This window comes from Mastigoproctus giganteus, chromosome 1, assembly GCF_048544385.1.
Source record: "Mastigoproctus giganteus isolate SK-2022 chromosome 1, ASM4854438v1, whole genome shotgun sequence".
In the NCBI taxonomy this organism is placed as follows: Eukaryota; Metazoa; Arthropoda; class Arachnida; order Uropygi; family Thelyphonidae; genus Mastigoproctus; species Mastigoproctus giganteus.
This window is the reverse complement of record NC_143575.1, coordinates 149,508,248-149,527,411: the sequence shown is the minus strand read 5'-3', so window position 1 is coordinate 149,527,411 and position 19,164 is coordinate 149,508,248. Positions and strand designations below refer to the sequence as shown.

The 19,164-nt window shown below is 37.0% G+C and overlaps 1 protein-coding gene across 1 annotated transcript in view; it reads right to left on the bottom strand.

Moving 5' to 3' along the window:
* Positions 1-19,164, bottom strand: part of fray (oxidative stress responsive kinase frayed) — a 501,108-nt gene that overhangs the window by 245,655 nt on the left and 236,289 nt on the right. Inside the window, exon 9 of the mRNA XM_090389465.1 lies at positions 16,505-16,638. Within this exon, the coding sequence (XP_090245591.1) occupies positions 16,505-16,638 (134 nt within the window). The remainder of the gene's footprint in view (positions 1-16,504; positions 16,639-19,164) is intronic.

Sequence of the window (19,164 nt, the reverse complement as noted above, 5' to 3'; positions counted from 1 at the left end):
TAATAGATTAACAGTAGCCAGTGGCAGAGGTGGAAGTGATTCTTGCACTGCTTCTATTGAAATGAGCAGAAGTCTGAAAAACAGGATGCAGGATATTTCAGAGACTGCTGGGAGTCATTGCGGTACAAGTAAACACATGGGTTGTGTTAGGGTAGCTAAGAATAGAAACAGGTGCATGTATACCTGCGTGTACACCAATGCTAGGAGTTTGGTAAATAAATTTGATGAATTTGAGGTATTGCTCAAAACATCAAAGGCAGATATTGTTGGGATATCAGAGACGTGGTGTCACACAGATATAAGTAATGCGGAACTGGAATTTGGGGAATACAATGTGTATAGAAAGGATAGACAGGACAGGAGGGGAGGAGGGGTTATGCTATTAATTAAGAAACACATAAAGTCCAAGGAAGTGAAGCCAGTCGACATCGATGGACAGGGCAGCGTCGAGTCAGTTTGGTGTGACATAAGCATAGGGAAATCAAAATTGAGAGTAGGAGTGTGCTATAGGCCTAATGACTCTGATGAGTATAATAAGATATTGTACAGGGAAATAGAGTGGGCCAGTAAATCAGAGAGTCTTATAATGGGGGACTTTAATTTCCCAGATATTGACTGGAATTTGTGGGTTGGTCACTCGCACACTAGCAAGGCTTTTGTGGATTTATTGGATGATTGTTTTCTACATCAGCATGTTCGTGAGGCAACGAGAGGGAGCAATACTCTTGATCTGATTATCAGTAGTGATTCCTCATGCATTAAGAACCTGCAGATAAATGAACCACTAGGTGGCAGTGATCACAGTGTGTTGAAGTGGGATTTACTCAAGGAGGTAACTACCATCAGAGGTAAAGGGAAGGGTTTTTGTTTTCGTAAAGGCGACTATGATGGTCTGAGACAGTATTTAAATTCTATACAGTGGGACCAACTGATGATGTTACCAACAGCAAACTCAAAATGGGAAGCATTCAAGGAACTAATCTTGGAGGCTACCAGGCTTTACATACCAACTAAGAAATATTGTTCAAGGTTTAGGCCTAAATGGTTGTCAGATGAACTAATGAGACATGTGGCAGAGAAGAAAAATGCATGGGATACATACAAATTAATGGGTGACATGGAAGCCTATGATAGATATAAGTTGGTCTGTAACCAAGTCACAAAGGAGATTAGGCAGGCAAAGGCAGACTATGAAAAATCCTTGGCAAAGGATGCAAAGAAAAACAGAAAAGAGTTCTTTACATACTTGAACTCGAAAAGGAAAGGGATGAATCAGATTGGTCCACTGGATATTGATGGTTCAACAGTTGAGGATCCTGCTCAGGTGGCTAACAATCTAAACGAGTATTTTGCATCTACATTCACGCATGAGGAGTTATTCAGGAAGGAGAATGATGTAGGTAAAGTAAACATTGGCAGTGAGCTGGATGATTTTGTAATAACTGAGAGGAAAGTGGAGGAGAGATTGTTGGGGATAAACATAAAAAAGGCACCTGGGGTGGATGGGATCTATCCAGTTATATTAAAGGAGGCAGCAAAGGAAGTAAGCAAACCCTTAGCCATAATTATGAGAGCTTCCTTGGACTCAGGGGAGGTACCTATGGACTGGAGATGTGCAAATGTGACCCCAATTCACAAAGGAGGTTCAAAGGCTGACACAAGTAATTATAGACCTGTTAGTTTAACTTCTGTTGCAGGTAAATTAATGGAGGCACTGGTTAAAGAAGCACTGCAGGATCATCTAGACAAGAATTCAGTTATAGCTCAGACGCAGCATGGTTTTGTTAAGGGCAGGTCTTGCCTGACCAATTTGATTGGATACTATGATGTAGTCACAAAAGAACTGGATGCAGGGAATAACTTTGATATTATATATTTGGATCTTAGAAAGGCTTTTGATACTGTTGCACATGGAAGACTGCTGCACAAATTGGAGCAGTGTGGCATTGGAGGCAAATTGCTGCTATGGATAAGGGGATGGTTGAGTGGCAGAAGACAGAGAGTGGTAATCAATGGACACTGCTCAACGTGGACTAATGTTATTAGTGGAGTTCCTCAAGGTTCAGTGTTGGGTCCGTTGTTGTTTTCGGTGTTTATGAATGATATTGATGATGGGATATCAAGTTTAATGTCCAAGTTTGCAGATGATACAAAGGTTGGCAGGGTCGTTAAGGACAATACTGACGCTATGCTGCTGCAACAGGATCTGGACAGGTTGAACAGATGGGCTGAGAGGTGGCAAATGAGGTTTAACATCGACAAATGTAAAGTGCTGCATATGGGAAACAGTAACCCCAGAGCAACGTATCAACTCTGCGGTACTACACTGACAGTGGTGGAGAATGAAAAGGACCTGGGGGTAATTGTGCAGGCAGATATGAAGTTCTCTGAGCAGTGCAGACGAGCTGCAAGAGTAGCTCATGGTGTCTTGTCAATGATATACAGGAATTTTTCTAGCAGGGATAAGGAGGTGATTATTCCATTGTATAAGGCAATGGTAAGGCCACATCTTGAGTACTGTATACAGGTCTGGAGGCCTCATTTCAAGAAGGATGTAGAGCTGCTGGAACGGGTACAGAGAAGGGCAACAAGATTAGTAAATGGAACAAAGGGTTGCTCTTACGAAGAAAGGCTTAAGTTTTGCAAATTACAGAGTCTGGAGACTAGGCACCGGCGAGGTGATCTGATAGAGGTGTATAAGGCTTTGAATGGTTTGAGCATGCTCAATGCCAATGGGATTCTTCATCTTTCTCAGAATAATCACCTCAGAGGGCATAAATTCAAATTGAGGAAGGACGGATGTCGGATAGATGTGCGGAAATTTGCCTTTGGCCAGCGGGTGGTTGGTTGGTGGAACCGACTTCCATCACTGGTTGTTGAAGTTGATAGCCTAAACAAATTTAAAGCTCAACTGGACAGGTATTTCGAACGAACGGAGGGGTGAAATGGGAGTGGGTTTTTTTTTTTTTTTTTTGTTTTTTTTGGCTGATGCTGAATAAGCTTGCTTTCTTGCATCATATGCCTCTGCTAATGCTAATGCTAATGAGTCAAAATTAAAGAAATTCTGGAATTCAGATTGAGAAGTTGATGAAACTAAATCAAATAATACATATGTCAATGGATATATCCACAGATAAACAATTAATCACTAGTTTTTATTTTTTTTATATTTTTAAATATAATAAAAATACTGTCTAATGTTTTGGCCTCACAAAAGTAGAGCACTTGTTGCATGATCTGCTGAACTCAACTACCCAACAGTCTAACTCAGTTTACCACTTTCATAAGGCCTACTGAGGTTTCTCACAAAACATTCTTAATACTGTATTTGGCATGGTATAACAGTATCTGCTACACATTAAAAGTTTTTCTCCTAATGATATTTATTCGAGCCAATGGGAGAAGAGGGCGAGACAATTATGTCACTACAAATGCAATTAATTATAGACAAATGCCTCCATAATGATCACCAACCTCATGCACGTGATTCACTGTCTAACATTTGATGTTCCATTGTAATGTTATTATTATTATTATCCATATGGTGCAAGGAATTCTGAGGCTTATGCTGCACCAGCCAAAAAAAAAAAAAATTTCTGAGTTACCTTGAGAGAGAGAGAGAGAGAGAGAGAGAGAGAGAGAGAGAGAGAGAGAGAGAGAGAGAGAGAGAGAGAGAGAGAGAGAGAGAGAGGCGTTTCTTGTATATTAATGAATATTGTATATTTGTAAATACTGTGGTTTAGTATTTTGTAAATATTTCAATTAATTTTAGTCCTGCTCTTTCAGATGCAACAATATTCCTCATGTATTTTGGAACCTGAAGCAAAAGGCATTTTCCTAAGTGACCTACGTAAACGCAGGTAAATAATTATATAGTGATATTGGCTGAAGTCCAGTATAGTATACACCAGCAGGTACTTAGATGAAAGCAAGGAAGACAGCAATAATTGACAGGTGAAGACACCTCCCGTTTCTGATGGTTTTGTGTTGTCGAGGAGCTTAGCTTGGATAGGGTGTTTATCCCTCCATCTCGTTGTTTTAAAATGGGAAAACGAGATCCCGATTTAAAAACAGTGGCAAATGCGGGGAAAAACACCCTAGGCATATCAACACAGGACAGTGGGCGGGGAAAGCAGTGGCATTTGCCAAACACTGCTTTCCCACTGTTTTGCATGCCGCCATGTTGGAAGGTGTACACCATTCTGGAGTTTTACCGTGATATTTATTTGACTTTGAGAATGCCATAATAATTATATAGATCATTTCCTGATCAGATTAGATTTAGATTTAAACCAGTGCATTTCGACAGGTGTGTCTTTTATGTATAAAAGATTTGACTTACTCCGTATATCTCTATTTTACATAGAAAAGCATGCACAGGGGTGGATGAGCAAAGCAAGCAGGGGCAAAGCCCCCTAGTTTTATTATTATTATTAAATTTAATCTTTATCATGGTTTACCCCATAATGCCCTTCTTAGAATTTACTATTTTTTTTTATCTTAGTCCATCACAGACAATGAAGTTTCTGTCGCAGGTGTAGTTCACTGAAGTCATTTAAAAGGTCTATTAAAAATCTACATTTTCATATTTTGTTTTTGATAACATAAACCAGAGTTATGATGCTCAATACATTCTACATTGTTTTCAATATTTGTAGAAGAATAAGAGAAATTTACCTCAATATGATACATAGAACACTTCCACATGACTCTCCAGAAATTAAAACAAATTTAATATTAACACAAAATTGATTAAAAAATTAAAAGAAGTTTAATGTAAATTTTTAAAAACGATTTTTCTTCTTGAAGCTGACAGAGCTTTTCAACCATATGCGGTGATCACAGGAATGAAAATACGGAGTATGTCTGAGCATTAATCTTAAATAGATTATTTGTCTTTGCGCATAAAAGATCACGATTCGGAGATTAGATATGGACAGAAAACATTAATAGAATTTTAATGTAAATTAATTTTGACGGTTTCTGCAATTAATAGTCTTGTATAATTACGTTGGACACCTAAGTATTTTGGCCTCATTGAGTAAAAAGGTATGTTTTTCATTAACAGCATGAAAGGCTAACTGTAACGCTGCTGAATGTTCTCATTCAGCAGTGTTACAGAAGCATGAACTGAGAATGTGTGCTGTTTAAGCCTAATTCAGCAGAAACTACGTTGATACTTGGTAAGAAGAGTCGCAATCAGCACAAGAAATGTTGATGTTGTATAACAGGTCCTTTATTTGTGTTGCAAAAGAGGAAAAGACTGAGTGATTGTTCAGTGTAGCATGCAATTTCCATATTGGTCTAGCCACAATCTTAAATTCGGTATCTTTAAAGAATATGTTAAGCTGTTTGTGCCACTGTTCAACGTATGGGACAGAAATAAAGTATTTTTTTCATATTACTATTGTTGGTTGGTGTAGTTTTTTTGTATCCTATCCTTAGCTTGTACCCTAATTCGGCTAATTGTAGCAAGGAGGTAACCTCTGTTTAAGAATCTGCTGGTTAATATCTGTATTTCTGAGTCTAAAGCAGATTCAGCCCTTGAATATTTATAAGCATTGAGAAATTGATTAAAGATAGACCTTTTGTGGGTGAATGAGTGATAGCTGTTATAGTGCAGGGGCACACCAGTGTTTGTTGGTTTACAATAAATGTTAAAATTGGATTTTATTCAAGTCCCAAGTAAGGGTGAAATTTTTTAAGGAAAAGTTAGTGACACACACACACACACACACACACACACACACACACACACACACACACACATTTTAAGGGAAGCAACAGTTTAAGATATTATTAATAATAGAAATAAAAATAATAATGGATTATGGACCTGGGACACTGCTATATGCAGAAAGTACCCTACATAATTTCTATATAAGTTAGTAGTCTTGAAGGGTAATGTGCTAACGTTACGTTACTAGTAACGCTAGTTATGGAGAACAAAGGGCGAATGGAACTGAGATCGCTATCACGGTGAACAAAGAAGGGTGATAAGATAAAGGAGAAGTAATAAGGAATAATACGATACGTAACAACCGATTCATACTGTGCACTGCACCACTGTCAACCTATTCTGTCTAATAATTTTCTCATCTAATGAAATGGACAATTACATTTTATCCAATCTGCCTTAGAACACTATTTACACTTAGAACAAGTACCAAACAAAATTTCATTTTGTTTGGTACTTGTTGTTTGGATATTGCATATGATTGGAAAGTGACCTCAATTAAGCAGGTCATTTATTATTGTCCATTAAAAGCTGGGGTACACAAGTAAGTCATGATACTGATTACATTGAAAAGCCTGAAGATATGGGTGAACATAAATGATCAAGTTACTACAGCTTTAGCAGATGAAGAAATTGCCCAGGCTATTACTGATAATTTTGCCAAGGAGGAGGAAAATGAAGATGAACCAGAATGAATTACAGTTACAAAACAGCACTCTTGAGGCTACAGCTGTCCTGAGGAGAGCATTAGAAGAAACTGGTGCAAGTGACCATGAATATAGACTGCTATACAATATTTAAAAATCTACAAACAGACTATGCGGTGATAATTCAAAACAATCTAAAATAAGTGACTATTTTAAATTATAACCATATTACAAAGTGTTGTTTAATTAATATGTATATTAATTAAGCTCTATATGTAAGTATACATTTATTTTGCTAACCAGTGGATAACTTTCTTTTGCTTTTCACATTTCATTTAATTGGTAATAAACTTCTGATAATAAAGTGTAAATTTGTGCTTTATATCTTTATTTTTATAGCCTGTGAATAATATTCGTCAATTTTTGCTTATTAAAATCAAAATTCAATTTGCAAACATGATCACTATAACTGGAGCTTTTTTGTATTTTGGTATTGCAAAGGTAGCAGCTTGTAATATTTGATTAGTTATATGTTCTGTGACATTATCCATGGGCTATTGGACTATCTCCTCATCAGCACTAACCTCTTCAGTATACGGTACCCATTTTAGTTAGTGTGTTTATTCCTGCCATACTGCTGTTTTAAAATTGGGAACTCATTTTCCGAATATTTCAGGATTGGTCATGCTCAAGTGGTGAGAATGCATCACAGTCCATGGTTTGCTCCTTTCTACCCTGGGATTAACTTTACAACCCATGTTTCCGAGTGGCAAAAATTCTTCTGCCCCTCTTCACCAAATCAATAAAGAACAATACAAATGCTATTTACCATTACTCTATGTAATTCTGTAGGAGTATAAAATAAATTAGAAATATTTTAGAAGTTTTTATTGAATTAAAAAACTATAAATTTATAATGATACAAATTTGACTTTATAACAACTGTATCACATAGTATATTAGGTTATGCATAACCTGGGAATGGTAGCATTGTTATAATCTCGTTTCTTAGTTCATTTTTATTTTAAATTTAGACTAAAATCATGCCTCAGACTAGGGCAGAAGGCTTTTTAAAAAGTCCAAAGTAGTGGTTCGGTTTGGAAGAGAGCTGCCAACTATAGTTCTTAGTGATTTATACAGGGCTTCACTTGTTGCTTATTTGATATCATCTCTGGAGAGAGAAAGATGATACAGCTGAAGGGAGCATCTTTGTGTTTTTTTTTATGCAATGAATGTGAGATTAGCATAAATTCAGCATTCTGATGGGCCTATATTAGGGCATGAAGAACAGAACTGATGCCCTCAAAGAAAGTGACATGAAGGACCCATAAAGTCGTGTACTATCCAGTTTAATGCTAGAGCCAAGCTCATGCATCAGACAACACAACATCCTCAATGTTATGTTGATCATTATCAACATCACTGCTCTATTGTCAGGAAAATGAGAAACATTGTATAAAATGGATAGGTGGAAAAGGACAGTTTAACTGCAACATGTAAAAGTTAATGATATCACAGAGGAGCAGCAGCAGCAACAACAGCATCATCATCATCATCCTTTAAGGACAAAATGTGATACTGTTATATATATATATTAATAGTAATGATATTAAGAATAGAAGATCTCAGAATTTGTTATAAGGCTATGCTGAGTAAAAGTTAAATTTGATATTCTGCTCAAAAATGACAGGGGAAAGAGTACACTACGAGAGCCTTGTCAATCAATTAAGCCCTAAAGACTGTGCGAGGTTCACAGGGTAGAATTATTTTCAGCATGGTCTGTACTTGTTAAAATGACAGTGTTTTCACAGAGATTGGGCCCAGTGTAATGTTAAGTCACTTTGGTGTTACCTAAGAGCTGAGAATATAAAAATTAGAATAGGAGTAGGCCAAATGGATTGAAATATATATAATGAACACCTATACAGACAAGTAGAGTGGGCTAGCAAATCAAAAATGTCTTATACCAGGGATTTTAACTTCCAGACAATGACTGGAACTTGAGTTCATCAATCACACGGTAGCAAAGACTTTATTGGATGAATTAACTACACCAGAATATGTGTGTGTGTGTGTGTGTGTGTGTGTGTGTGTGTGTGTGTGTGTGTGTGTGTGCGGCGCGCGCGTACAAAAAAAAAAGCAATACACGGGCGATCGTGTATTGCTTTTAGCAATACAGGTGGTATTTACGTAAAAGATAATTACAGTCAAGGGCAAAGGGAAGGAATTTTGCTTTTTTAAAGATAACTACGATGGCCTTAGATTTTAAATTCTTTTCATCAGGACCAATTGATGATGTTACCTACTGAAAATTCTAAATGGAAAGCATTCATAGAGATAATTATAAAAGCTACTAAGCATTTTATACAAAGAGACATTGTTCGAAGTTTAGACCTAAATGGGTGCTAGTTTAACTGAATGAGACTAGTGGCAGAAAAGATAATGCATAGGATGATTATAAATTTTCATGGACATAGAACACTATAGTAAGTAAGCAATCGAGTCAACAAACTAGTGTGCAATCAAATCATGGGGAGGGAGCAACACTAGCTAAAGCAGATGAGCTACCTGTGGCTAAGAATACAAATAAAACATGCAAATAAAACTTGTATTAACACTAGGAGAAAAGGGATGAACCATATTGGTCCACTAGATATGAATGACATAACTATGAAAGATCCTGTTCAGATTGCTGAAAAACATCTTCAACATTTTCACCTGCAAAGAAATTATTATGGATGGGGATACCAAAATATGCCAAGCTATAACTGGGAGGTAAACTTTGTAATAACTGAGAAGAATGTGGAAGGGAAGTTACTGAAGCTGCAAGTAAAGAGACTCTTAGGACTGATGGAATCTACCCAATAATACTAAAAGAAGCAGCAAGCAAAGTAATCAAACCTTTGACCAAAATGAGAGCATTCTTGGATTTGGCAGTCCCTATAGATAGGAGTCGTTAGCTATAATAATGATAAATGGCTGGAAGTCAAGAGAAGAATAAATTTTCGATGGATAGCATTCAGGAAATATAGTCACATACCAAGGGGTAATATTCCAATTTGTCTGAAATGTAAAATAATGAACCAACTTATACTCCTCACCATGACTTATGGAAGTGAAACTTGGGCACTCACCAAAAGAATGGAACAGAAGCTGACAACTACACAGCGAAGAATGGAACGAATTATATTAGGAATCAGACTGTTAGTTAAGAAGAGAAACGCATGGATTAGGCAGCAAACTCAAGTAAAGGACATTCTTATCAAAACTAAGAAGTAGAATGGTCTTGAGCAGGACACGTAGCTCAAAGACATGTGATAACAGATGGACTAAGAAAATAATAGAATGGTACCCAAGAGGAGCTAGAAGAAAACTTGGATAACAACAGAGATGGACAGATGAAATTCACAAGTTCATGGGTAGTAAATGGATGGCCATTACACAAAACAGAAGCAGCAGGAAAGTTGCTGGAGAGGCCTTAATCCTGCAATGGATTTAAAATGGCTGATGATGATGATAGACAGGAGTGGTGCAAATGTCTCTCCAATTCACAAATGGGGGACTGAAGGGTGAAGTGAGTAATTACAGACCTGCAAGCTTGACTTCCGTTCCAGGGAAAATAATGCAGTCAATGTGTAAAGAAGTATTGTTGGATCATCCTGACAGGGACAAAGATATACAGAAATCATGGCATGGATTTGCCAAGGCAGTGTTTTCCAAAGGGTATTGGTATGATTTTTGGGCACAAGGGCAACTGGGGCCCTATTCTTATATTATAATTTTATGTATTTCATCGATCTGATTTTCGTATAAGAATTCATATATTCGTATTTGCTTGAGAAAACCGAATAGCTCATTTAGATTCGCATTATTTCCAATAATATGGACAAGTGATACAGGTTTATAGGTTCTTGTAATCTTGACAGTGAATGGAAAGCACTTTTTCTGATACGAGCATAATGCGTACAATATAGGAGTATATGTTTGACAGTAAGTAGCAATGAACAGTGCATGCATAGGGGTGGGTCATCCCCCATGAGCAGGTACATATGGGTTGGGTGCATATGCCCTATGCATAATCTCACTAGTACAACCTCTTCCTCTCTGTTTTGCCTGTAGCTAGAATACCATAATTTTGGTTTCTCTTTGATTTGGAGCAATTTGTTGTTTAATTGTGACCTCCAAGTTTTGGAACCACTGAAAAGTACAGATTCTTTTAATATGCTTTAAATAATCTATATATGGCACTCACTTGGTATTTTGCTGGTGTTGTACTGTTCGGCTGTTTGATCTGCTTTCTCATTACCTGTGATACCAGAATGCCCTGGGATCCAGCAAAATTTCACTGATTGATTTTTACTTCGTAGATGATTTAAATGGGATAAGATTTTTTTTGATGTGGTCCGATATTGAAGACATTATTTAATGCAGATACTGCACTCATGGAATCTGTGTATATTACACTGCTAGCATTGTAGAAAATGTTAATATTCTCTAAGGTTAATTTTATTAACCTTAGAGAATATTAACTGCTACATTCAACCAGTAGTGATATGGAAACTGTAAAAGAAGAAAAGACAGCTGCGGCACCAACAGCAGAGTTGGTTTTTGAACCATCTGTATATATTACGGAACTTTGAGAATTGTCAAGTGCATGGCCTTTATGAAGTTGTTTAATACTTTCATTTTCCAGACATTTGCCCCACTAAAAAAAGTTATCACAGTGAATGAGATTTACAGACCAGGTTGGATCAGCTACATCGATCTCTTAATGTATATTGCCAAATGGTACGTTCCAGGCATGCAATAAATCTTTTAGACAGATACCAGTGAGTTTCCAAAGGGTAACAGATAAGATAATTTTAGGCGTACATGGATGTACATTTGTGGATGTTACCAAATAACATCCACTTCAGATGGCTTCTTGAAAAAAGACATTATTTTGGTGAGGAATTAATTCTCAGTATCCAAGCCTATCAGAGAATGCAGCTAAATATCTCTTGCTCTTTACAACTATGTACTTATGTAAATAGGGAATCTTAGTGCTGGCTAACATCTAAACTAAAACAAAAAGATTGTCTTATTGAGATAGAAAATCTTAAATAAAGTGACAGCCAAATATGCTTATTGACTGATCATAAACAGTACTATTTTTCTCACTGAGGAACTTATTTTCAGTTATGCATTTCTGTAATCTAATAAATCAATTAGATTTATTATTACTTATATTTCATTATTTATGATTTTTTTATATAAACGGATTATTTTCATCGTATTTATTCATGTTTTCTTGTTTTATTTTCATGTATTAAAGTGAATTAATTTAAAGAAAAATATTAAATATTAGTACAGTTGGTAAGAGATGTGGCAAAATTTGTGAAGATGCCCACAAAAAAGTTTGAGAAGAAACACCGTGTTAGGAGATTAGCATTAGTAGAGGCATATGATGCAAGAAAGCAAGCTTATTCAGCATCAGCCAAAAAAAAAAAAAAAAAAGCACAACCACTACTCCCATTTCACCCCTCCGTTCGTTCAAAATACCTGTCCAGCAGAGCCTTAAATTTGTTTAGGCTATCAACTTCAAGAACAAGTGATGGAAGTCTATTCAACAAACCAACTGCCCGCTGGCTAAAGGCAAATTTCCGCACATCTATCCGACATCCATCCTTCCTCAATTTGAATTTATGCCCTCTCAGGTGATTATTCTGAGCAAGAGGAGGAATCCCATCGGCATTGAGCATGCTCAAGCCATTAAAAGACTTATACACCTCTATCAGATCACCTCGCCGATGCCTAGTCTCCAGACTCTGTAATTTGCAAAACTTAAGCCTTTCTTCGTAAGAGCATCCCTTTGTTCCATTCACTAATCTTGTTGCCGTTCTTTGTACTCGTTCCAGCAGCTCTACATCTTTCTTGAAATGAGGCCTCCAGACCTGTATACAGTACTCAAGGTGTGGCCTGACCAATGGCCTTATACAAGGGAATAATCACATCCCTATCCCTGCTAGAGAAATTCCTGTATATCATTGACAAGACACCATGAGCTACTCTTGCAGCTCGTCTGCACTGCTCAGAGAACTTGATATCTGCCTGCACAATTACCCCTAGGTCCTTTTCATTCTCTACCACTGTCAGCGTAGTACCACAGAGTTGATACATTGATCTGGGGTTACTGTTTCCCATATGTAATACTTTACATTTGTCAATGTTAAACTTCATTTGCCACCTCTCAGCCCATCTGTTCAACCTTTCCAGATCCTGTGGCAGCAGCATAGCATCAGTAGTATCCTTAACAACCCTGCCAACCTTTGTATCGTCTGCAAACTTGGACATTAAGCTTGATATACCATCATCTATATCATTTATAAATACAGAAAACAACAATGGACCCTGAGGAACTCCACTAATAACATTAGTCCACGTTGAGCAGTGTCCATTGATTACCACTCTGTCTTCTGCCACTCAACCATCCCTTTATCCATAGCAGCAATTTGCCTCCAGTGCCACCCTTCTCCAATTTGTGCAGCAGTCTTCCATGCGCAACAGTATCAAAAGCCTTTCTAAGATCCAAATATATAATATCAAAGTTATTCCCTGCATCCAGTTCTTTTGTGACTACATCATAGTATCCAATCAAATTGGTCAGACAAGACCTGCCCTTAACAAAACCATGCTGTGTCTGAGCTATAACTGAATTCTTGTCCAGATGATCCTGCAGTGCTTCTTTAACCAGTGCCTCCATTAATTTTCCGGGAACCGAAGTTAAACTAACAGGTCTATAATTACTTGTGTCAGCCTTTGATCCTCTTTTGTGAATTGGGGTTACATTTACACATCTCCAGTCCATGGGTACCTCCCCTGAGTCCAAAGAAGCTCTCATAATTATGGCTAGGGGTTTGCTCACTTCCTTTGCTGCCTCCTTTAATATAACTGGATAGATCCCATCCACCCCGGGTGCCTTTTTTATGTTTATCCTCAACAATTTCTCCTCCAGTTTACTCTCAGTTATTACAAAATCATCTAGCTCACTGCCAATGTTTACTTCACCTACGACATTCCCCTTCCTGAATAACTCCTCATGTGTGAATGTAGACGCAAAATACTCGTTTAGATTGTTGAGCAGGATCCTCAACTGTTGAACCATCAACATCCAGTGGACCAATCTGATTCATCCCTTTCCTTCTTGAGTTTAAATAGGTAAAGAACTCTTTTCTGTTTTTCTTTGCATCCTTTGCCAAGGATTTCTCATAATCTGCCTTTGCCAAGGATTTCTCATAATCTGCCTTTGCCTGCCTAATCTCCTTTGTGACTTGGTTACAGACCAACTTATATCTATCATAGGCTTCCATGTCACCCCATTAATTTGTATGTATCCCATGCATTTTTCTTCTCTGCCATATGTCTCATTAGTTCATCTGACAACCATTTAGGTCTGAACCTTGAACAATATTTCTTGGTTGGTATGTAAAGCCTGGTAGTGTCCAAGATTAGTTCTTTGAATGCTTCCCATTTTGAATTTGCTGTTAGTAACATCATCAGTTGGTCCCACTGTATAGAATTTAAATACTGTCTCAGACCATCATAGTCGCCTTTATGAAAGCAAAAACCCTTCCCTTTTCCTCTGATGGTAGTTACCTCCTTGAGTTACCTCCTTGAGGAACCACTGCCACCTAGTGGTTCCTTTATCTGCAGATTCTTTATGCATGAAGAATCACTACTGATAATCAGATCAAGAGTATTACTCCCTCTAGTTGCCTCCCGAACATGCTGGTGTAGAAAACAATCATCCAATAAATCCATAAAAGCCTTGCTAGTGTGTGAGTGAGCAACCCACAAATTCCAGTCAATATCTGGGAAATTAAAATCCCCCATTATAAGACTCTCTGATTTACTGGCCCATTCTATTTCCCTGTACAGTATCTTATTATACTCATCAGAGTCATTAGGCCTATAGCACACTCCTACTCTCAATTTTGATTTACCTATGCTTATGTCACACCAAACTGACTCGACACTGCCCTGTCCATCGATGTCGACTGGCTTCACTTCCTTGGATTTTGTGTTTTTAAACTAATAGCATAACCCCTCCTCCCTTCCTATCCTGTCTGTAGACGTTGTACTCCCCAAATTCCAGTTCTGCATTCCTTATATCTGTGTGACATCACGTCTCTGATATCCCAACAATATCTGCCTTTGATGTTTTGAGTAATACCTCAAATTCATCAAATTTATTTACCAAACTCCTAGCATTAGTGTACACGCAAGTAAACATGCACCTGTTTTTATTCTTAGCTACCCTAACACAACCCATGTGTTTACTTGTACCGCAATGACTTCCAGCAGTCTCTGAAATATCCTGCATCTTGTTTTTCAGGCTTCTGCTCATTCCAATAGAAGCAGTGCAAGAATCTCTTTCACCTCTGCCAGTGGCTACTGTTAATCTATTAGTCTTTGTCTCCCCCCAAGCTAGCAGTTTTCCAACCACCTAACACTGCCTCGATAGCATCATCAAATATTCTTGCACCCTTTCTATTTAAGTGTATCCCATCCCTGTAGAAGCAATCTCTCCTGTTAACATCTTCATCAGATCTTGTCTGATGAAGCTTAATAGATACTATGATATAGTAGCAAAGGAACTGAATGCAAAAAATAATTCTGATATCATGTAATTTCAATGAAGCTTTAGACATTTCTATTCCACATGAAAGACTGCAGTGCAAATTGGTGCAGTGTGCATTAGGGGAAAGTTACTGCTGTGGATAAAGGGATTGTGAACAGTAAAGGGCCCAGCATGATTCACTGCTCGGCCCTTTATTGTTTACAATATTTATTTACTTATAGCATACCAATTAGGTGCTACAATGCTCAAAATGGAGAACAAAAGAAACCTATGGGGTAAATGCAGCCCAAAATGAAGTTTGAGCAGTGCAGACAGGTGCTAGAACAGCTCCTGGGGTTTTGTCATAGATAGGAACTTTGCCAGAAGGAACAAGAAGGTGATTATCCCATTGTATAAGGTTGTTGTTGTTATTTGGTTTTTAGAAGCATTAGCAACTAAGGCCATATTGCTCCGAGGATATACGGTGGTCATTCCTCTGACCTTTCCGCATCCTCCGTATTTGGTGGTCACGGGCTCGAACCCCCGTCTAATCAAGAAACGTGTGCTACGCACTGTCGCTCCTGCCCGCCTGGCTATGGAGGTGCCCATTGTATAAGGTAATGGTTAGGCTGCATCTTGATTACTGTACAGGGGGTCACCGGTATCAGAGTCCCCGCAGTTACGGGGATTGATAAGAAATGAAAATTACGCGAAGGATTTTTGGAAAAGTTTGGAAAAATTTTGCATGGTATAAAAATGATTGGAGAAACTTGGAAAGAAATTTTGTGTAGATTAATGAATATCTCATGGAAGCAGTTATACTCTGATGCTGTTCGCGAATACGAAAAATGCAATGTGAATGGAATGAAAAATGAAAAAATGAAATTGTGAAAAACGAAATTGTAAGTCTTGCAAAAGAAGCGGGATTCCACAAAGCTGTTGATAGGGATATTGCACAACTGCTTGAATAAAGCTCAAAACCACTTACAAATGAGGGGCTAGAAGAATCAGACCAACTACCCACAGAGGAGAGAAAGCCAAAAATGATGCAATGGAATCAACAAAAGATAAGGATTTAAAAATTATAAAGAATTAAAGGAAGCCCTTGAGAAAATTGACTAAGCACTTGAATATTTTTGTGAGAACAGCCTTCTACATGATCGTGCAGCAAAAGTTAAATGTATAACTAAAGGCTATGACACAATTTTATCTTTTAAAATACAGCAAAAAAAAAAAAAACACACACACAACACAACTTTAGATTCATTCTTTTTTTTGTAAAACTCAAAATACTGTAACTTCAAGCTTGCTTCCTTCCATCATTTGCCACTACTACTAACTAATAATGATAAGAGCAGTATAATACTGTATTATAACATTTACTGAATTTTATTTCATAAGACTTTTTCAAACACTTCAGCAAATATATGTATTCCTTTTGAATTTAATGGAGAATCTGATTTATCAGACAGTGGATTATATTATGAAATTATTATATTTCACAAATTCAAATTAACATACCGTTTTGCTGGATCTTTCTGTAAACAGTCTGATATCATTTTCCGAATGTTTTTGCCATAATTTTTGTACTGGTCCTTTTCTTCAACTACTGAATCAATAGTAGGAGGATCATTTTGCAGAGTTAACATTAGCACCTGAAAGATTAAATAATTGTTATTTACCATAACACTTACTTAAATATCTGTTCTCAATATAAACACGAATAGCTTGCATATACTTAATTATCTAGTATGAACCAGAGCTGTATGCTCAATACGTTCTACGTTGATATCAATATTTGTAAAATAATAAGGAGTTTACGTCAATATAATACGTAGAACACTTCCACATGATACTCTCCAGAAATTGAAACGAAAAAAATTGAACTTACATTAGAGTAACAAATAATTAAAAAATAATTAAAAATCTATTTAACCCAATAAAACTCAATTTAACACAATTAAAAATAATATTAATTAAAAGAATTTTAACGAAAATACTTAAGTTTCCAACGTAATTATACACAACTATTAATTGCAGCTGAGTGGTCAGGAGCAGCAGTGCAGTAGCACACGCTCTTTGAGTAGACTGGGGTTCAAGCCCCTGACTGCTAAATACGGTTGATCTGCCAACCCGCACTGGGACCAGCGTGGCAGATTATGGTCCATTTCCCTCAGCATGAATTGTTGAGGAGGATTCCATCCTGCAATGGGTTGATAATGGCTGCAGTTAACTTATTAATTGCAGAAACCATAGAAATTAAATTACACAAATTCTGTTAATGTTCATCAGCCATATCTGATCTCTGATTCGTGGGCTTTTAAAGTGAATGCACGAAGACTAATAATCCCTATTTAAGTTTCATGGGCAACCATATTCAGTCATTTTCATTCCTGTGATCAAGACATATGGTCAAAAAGCATTGTCAGCTTCAGGAAAGAAAAATCGTTTTGCAATTTTTTTGTTAAAATTCTTTTAATTGCGTTAAATTGATTTTTATTTTTTAATTATTTGTTACTCTAATGCAAGTGTTTCGATTTTTTTCGTTTTAATTTCCGGAGAGTATCATACGGAAGTGTTCTACGTACTATATTGAGGTAAACTCCTCTTATTATTTTACAAATATTGATATCAATGTAGAATGTATTGAGCATTACAGCTCTGGTTCATGCTATCTAATTCATTTTTTTAAACTCTTATTGACTATTTCATTCATTTCCTTTCTCTCCAAGTATAACTTATCGATACACATAATTATGGGGGATTTTTTTGAACAGCTTAGTGCAAAATTACGTTAAATCAATACTAAGATACTCAGCCCAAAGTTACCATATTTCTTTTCTAAAATATTGCCTTCAAAACAACATCATTCTGAAGTTTGCTAGGGTCAATTTAAATCAAAAAATTTCAGGCATAAAACTTGCACTTGCCACATCGCATAATATCATTAAACTTGCCTTAAAATCTTGATATTCTAATAAACAAAAATACCTTTCCCAGGTTAGGAAGTTTCGTGATAAATTAAAAAATTATCTACATCCTAATGACTGGTCTGTATTGAAGACCTCCATAGATTTACGACGGAAAGCACAGGCCTCACATACAAAAAACAGACACGTTAACAAATTACAAACATTATTGGGAGGGTCAGGACACATTCATATGAATTCTAACACATTGTCACGGGCTTGCGACCAAGTGCATACAAGTGGGACGACAACCCCCCCCACACGCACACAGTGTGTTTGTTGTTGTTTGTTATTTTGGTTTTTAGGAGCATTAGCAACTAAGGCCATATTGCTCCGGGATATGCGGTGGTCATTCCTTGACCTTTCCGCATACTCCGTATTTGGTGGTGACGGGCTCGAACCCCGGTCTAATCAAGAAGCATGTGCTACGCACTGCTGCTCCTTCCCACCTGGCTACGGAGGCGCCCGCACACAGTGTGCTGCCGCAGAATTTGTGAGCTAGTTTGCGAACACCCCCTCGCCCAGCATTCAACAAACCGACATATCAACAGGTTACAAATCTTTCCTCGTATACACTATCGCAGAACCAGATTTCACTTTTATCCAAAGGATTAAATTATAATTTACCACCTCTAAAACTACCTAAAAAACAGTGTGTAATTGATATTGAATTTGGAATTAGTAATGTTCCACAAAATGATTTATTTATTCAACCAGTTAACCAAGTGGTGAATAACATAAGAAACGAGACTTCCTAAATTGAATACACACGACAAGTCAAATTTACGTGAACTTCAGGAAAATAAAGACATTATTATACAGAGGGCAGATAAAGGAGTTACAGTGGTAATACTCAATAAACCTGATTATATTAATAAGTTAGAATCAGTTGTTTCAGATACCTCCACTTATTTTGAAGTAGACCCAACACTATTTATCAATTTAGTCAATCAATACAATAAAACGTTAAGCACTTATCGAAAAAACGACTACATTACTATGGCTCAGTTAAAGGAACTGAAAGCCAGAACATACAATATTCCTGCACTTTTCGGTCAGGTAAAATTACACAAGACTGGATTTCCTATTTGGCCTATTATTTCCTACAGAAACTCAGCATTTTCATCCTTGGCCTAACACATATATAGCATTATAAAACCCTTTAGACTGCGATACACTTTGGGATTAAGAACTACGATACATTATTTAATA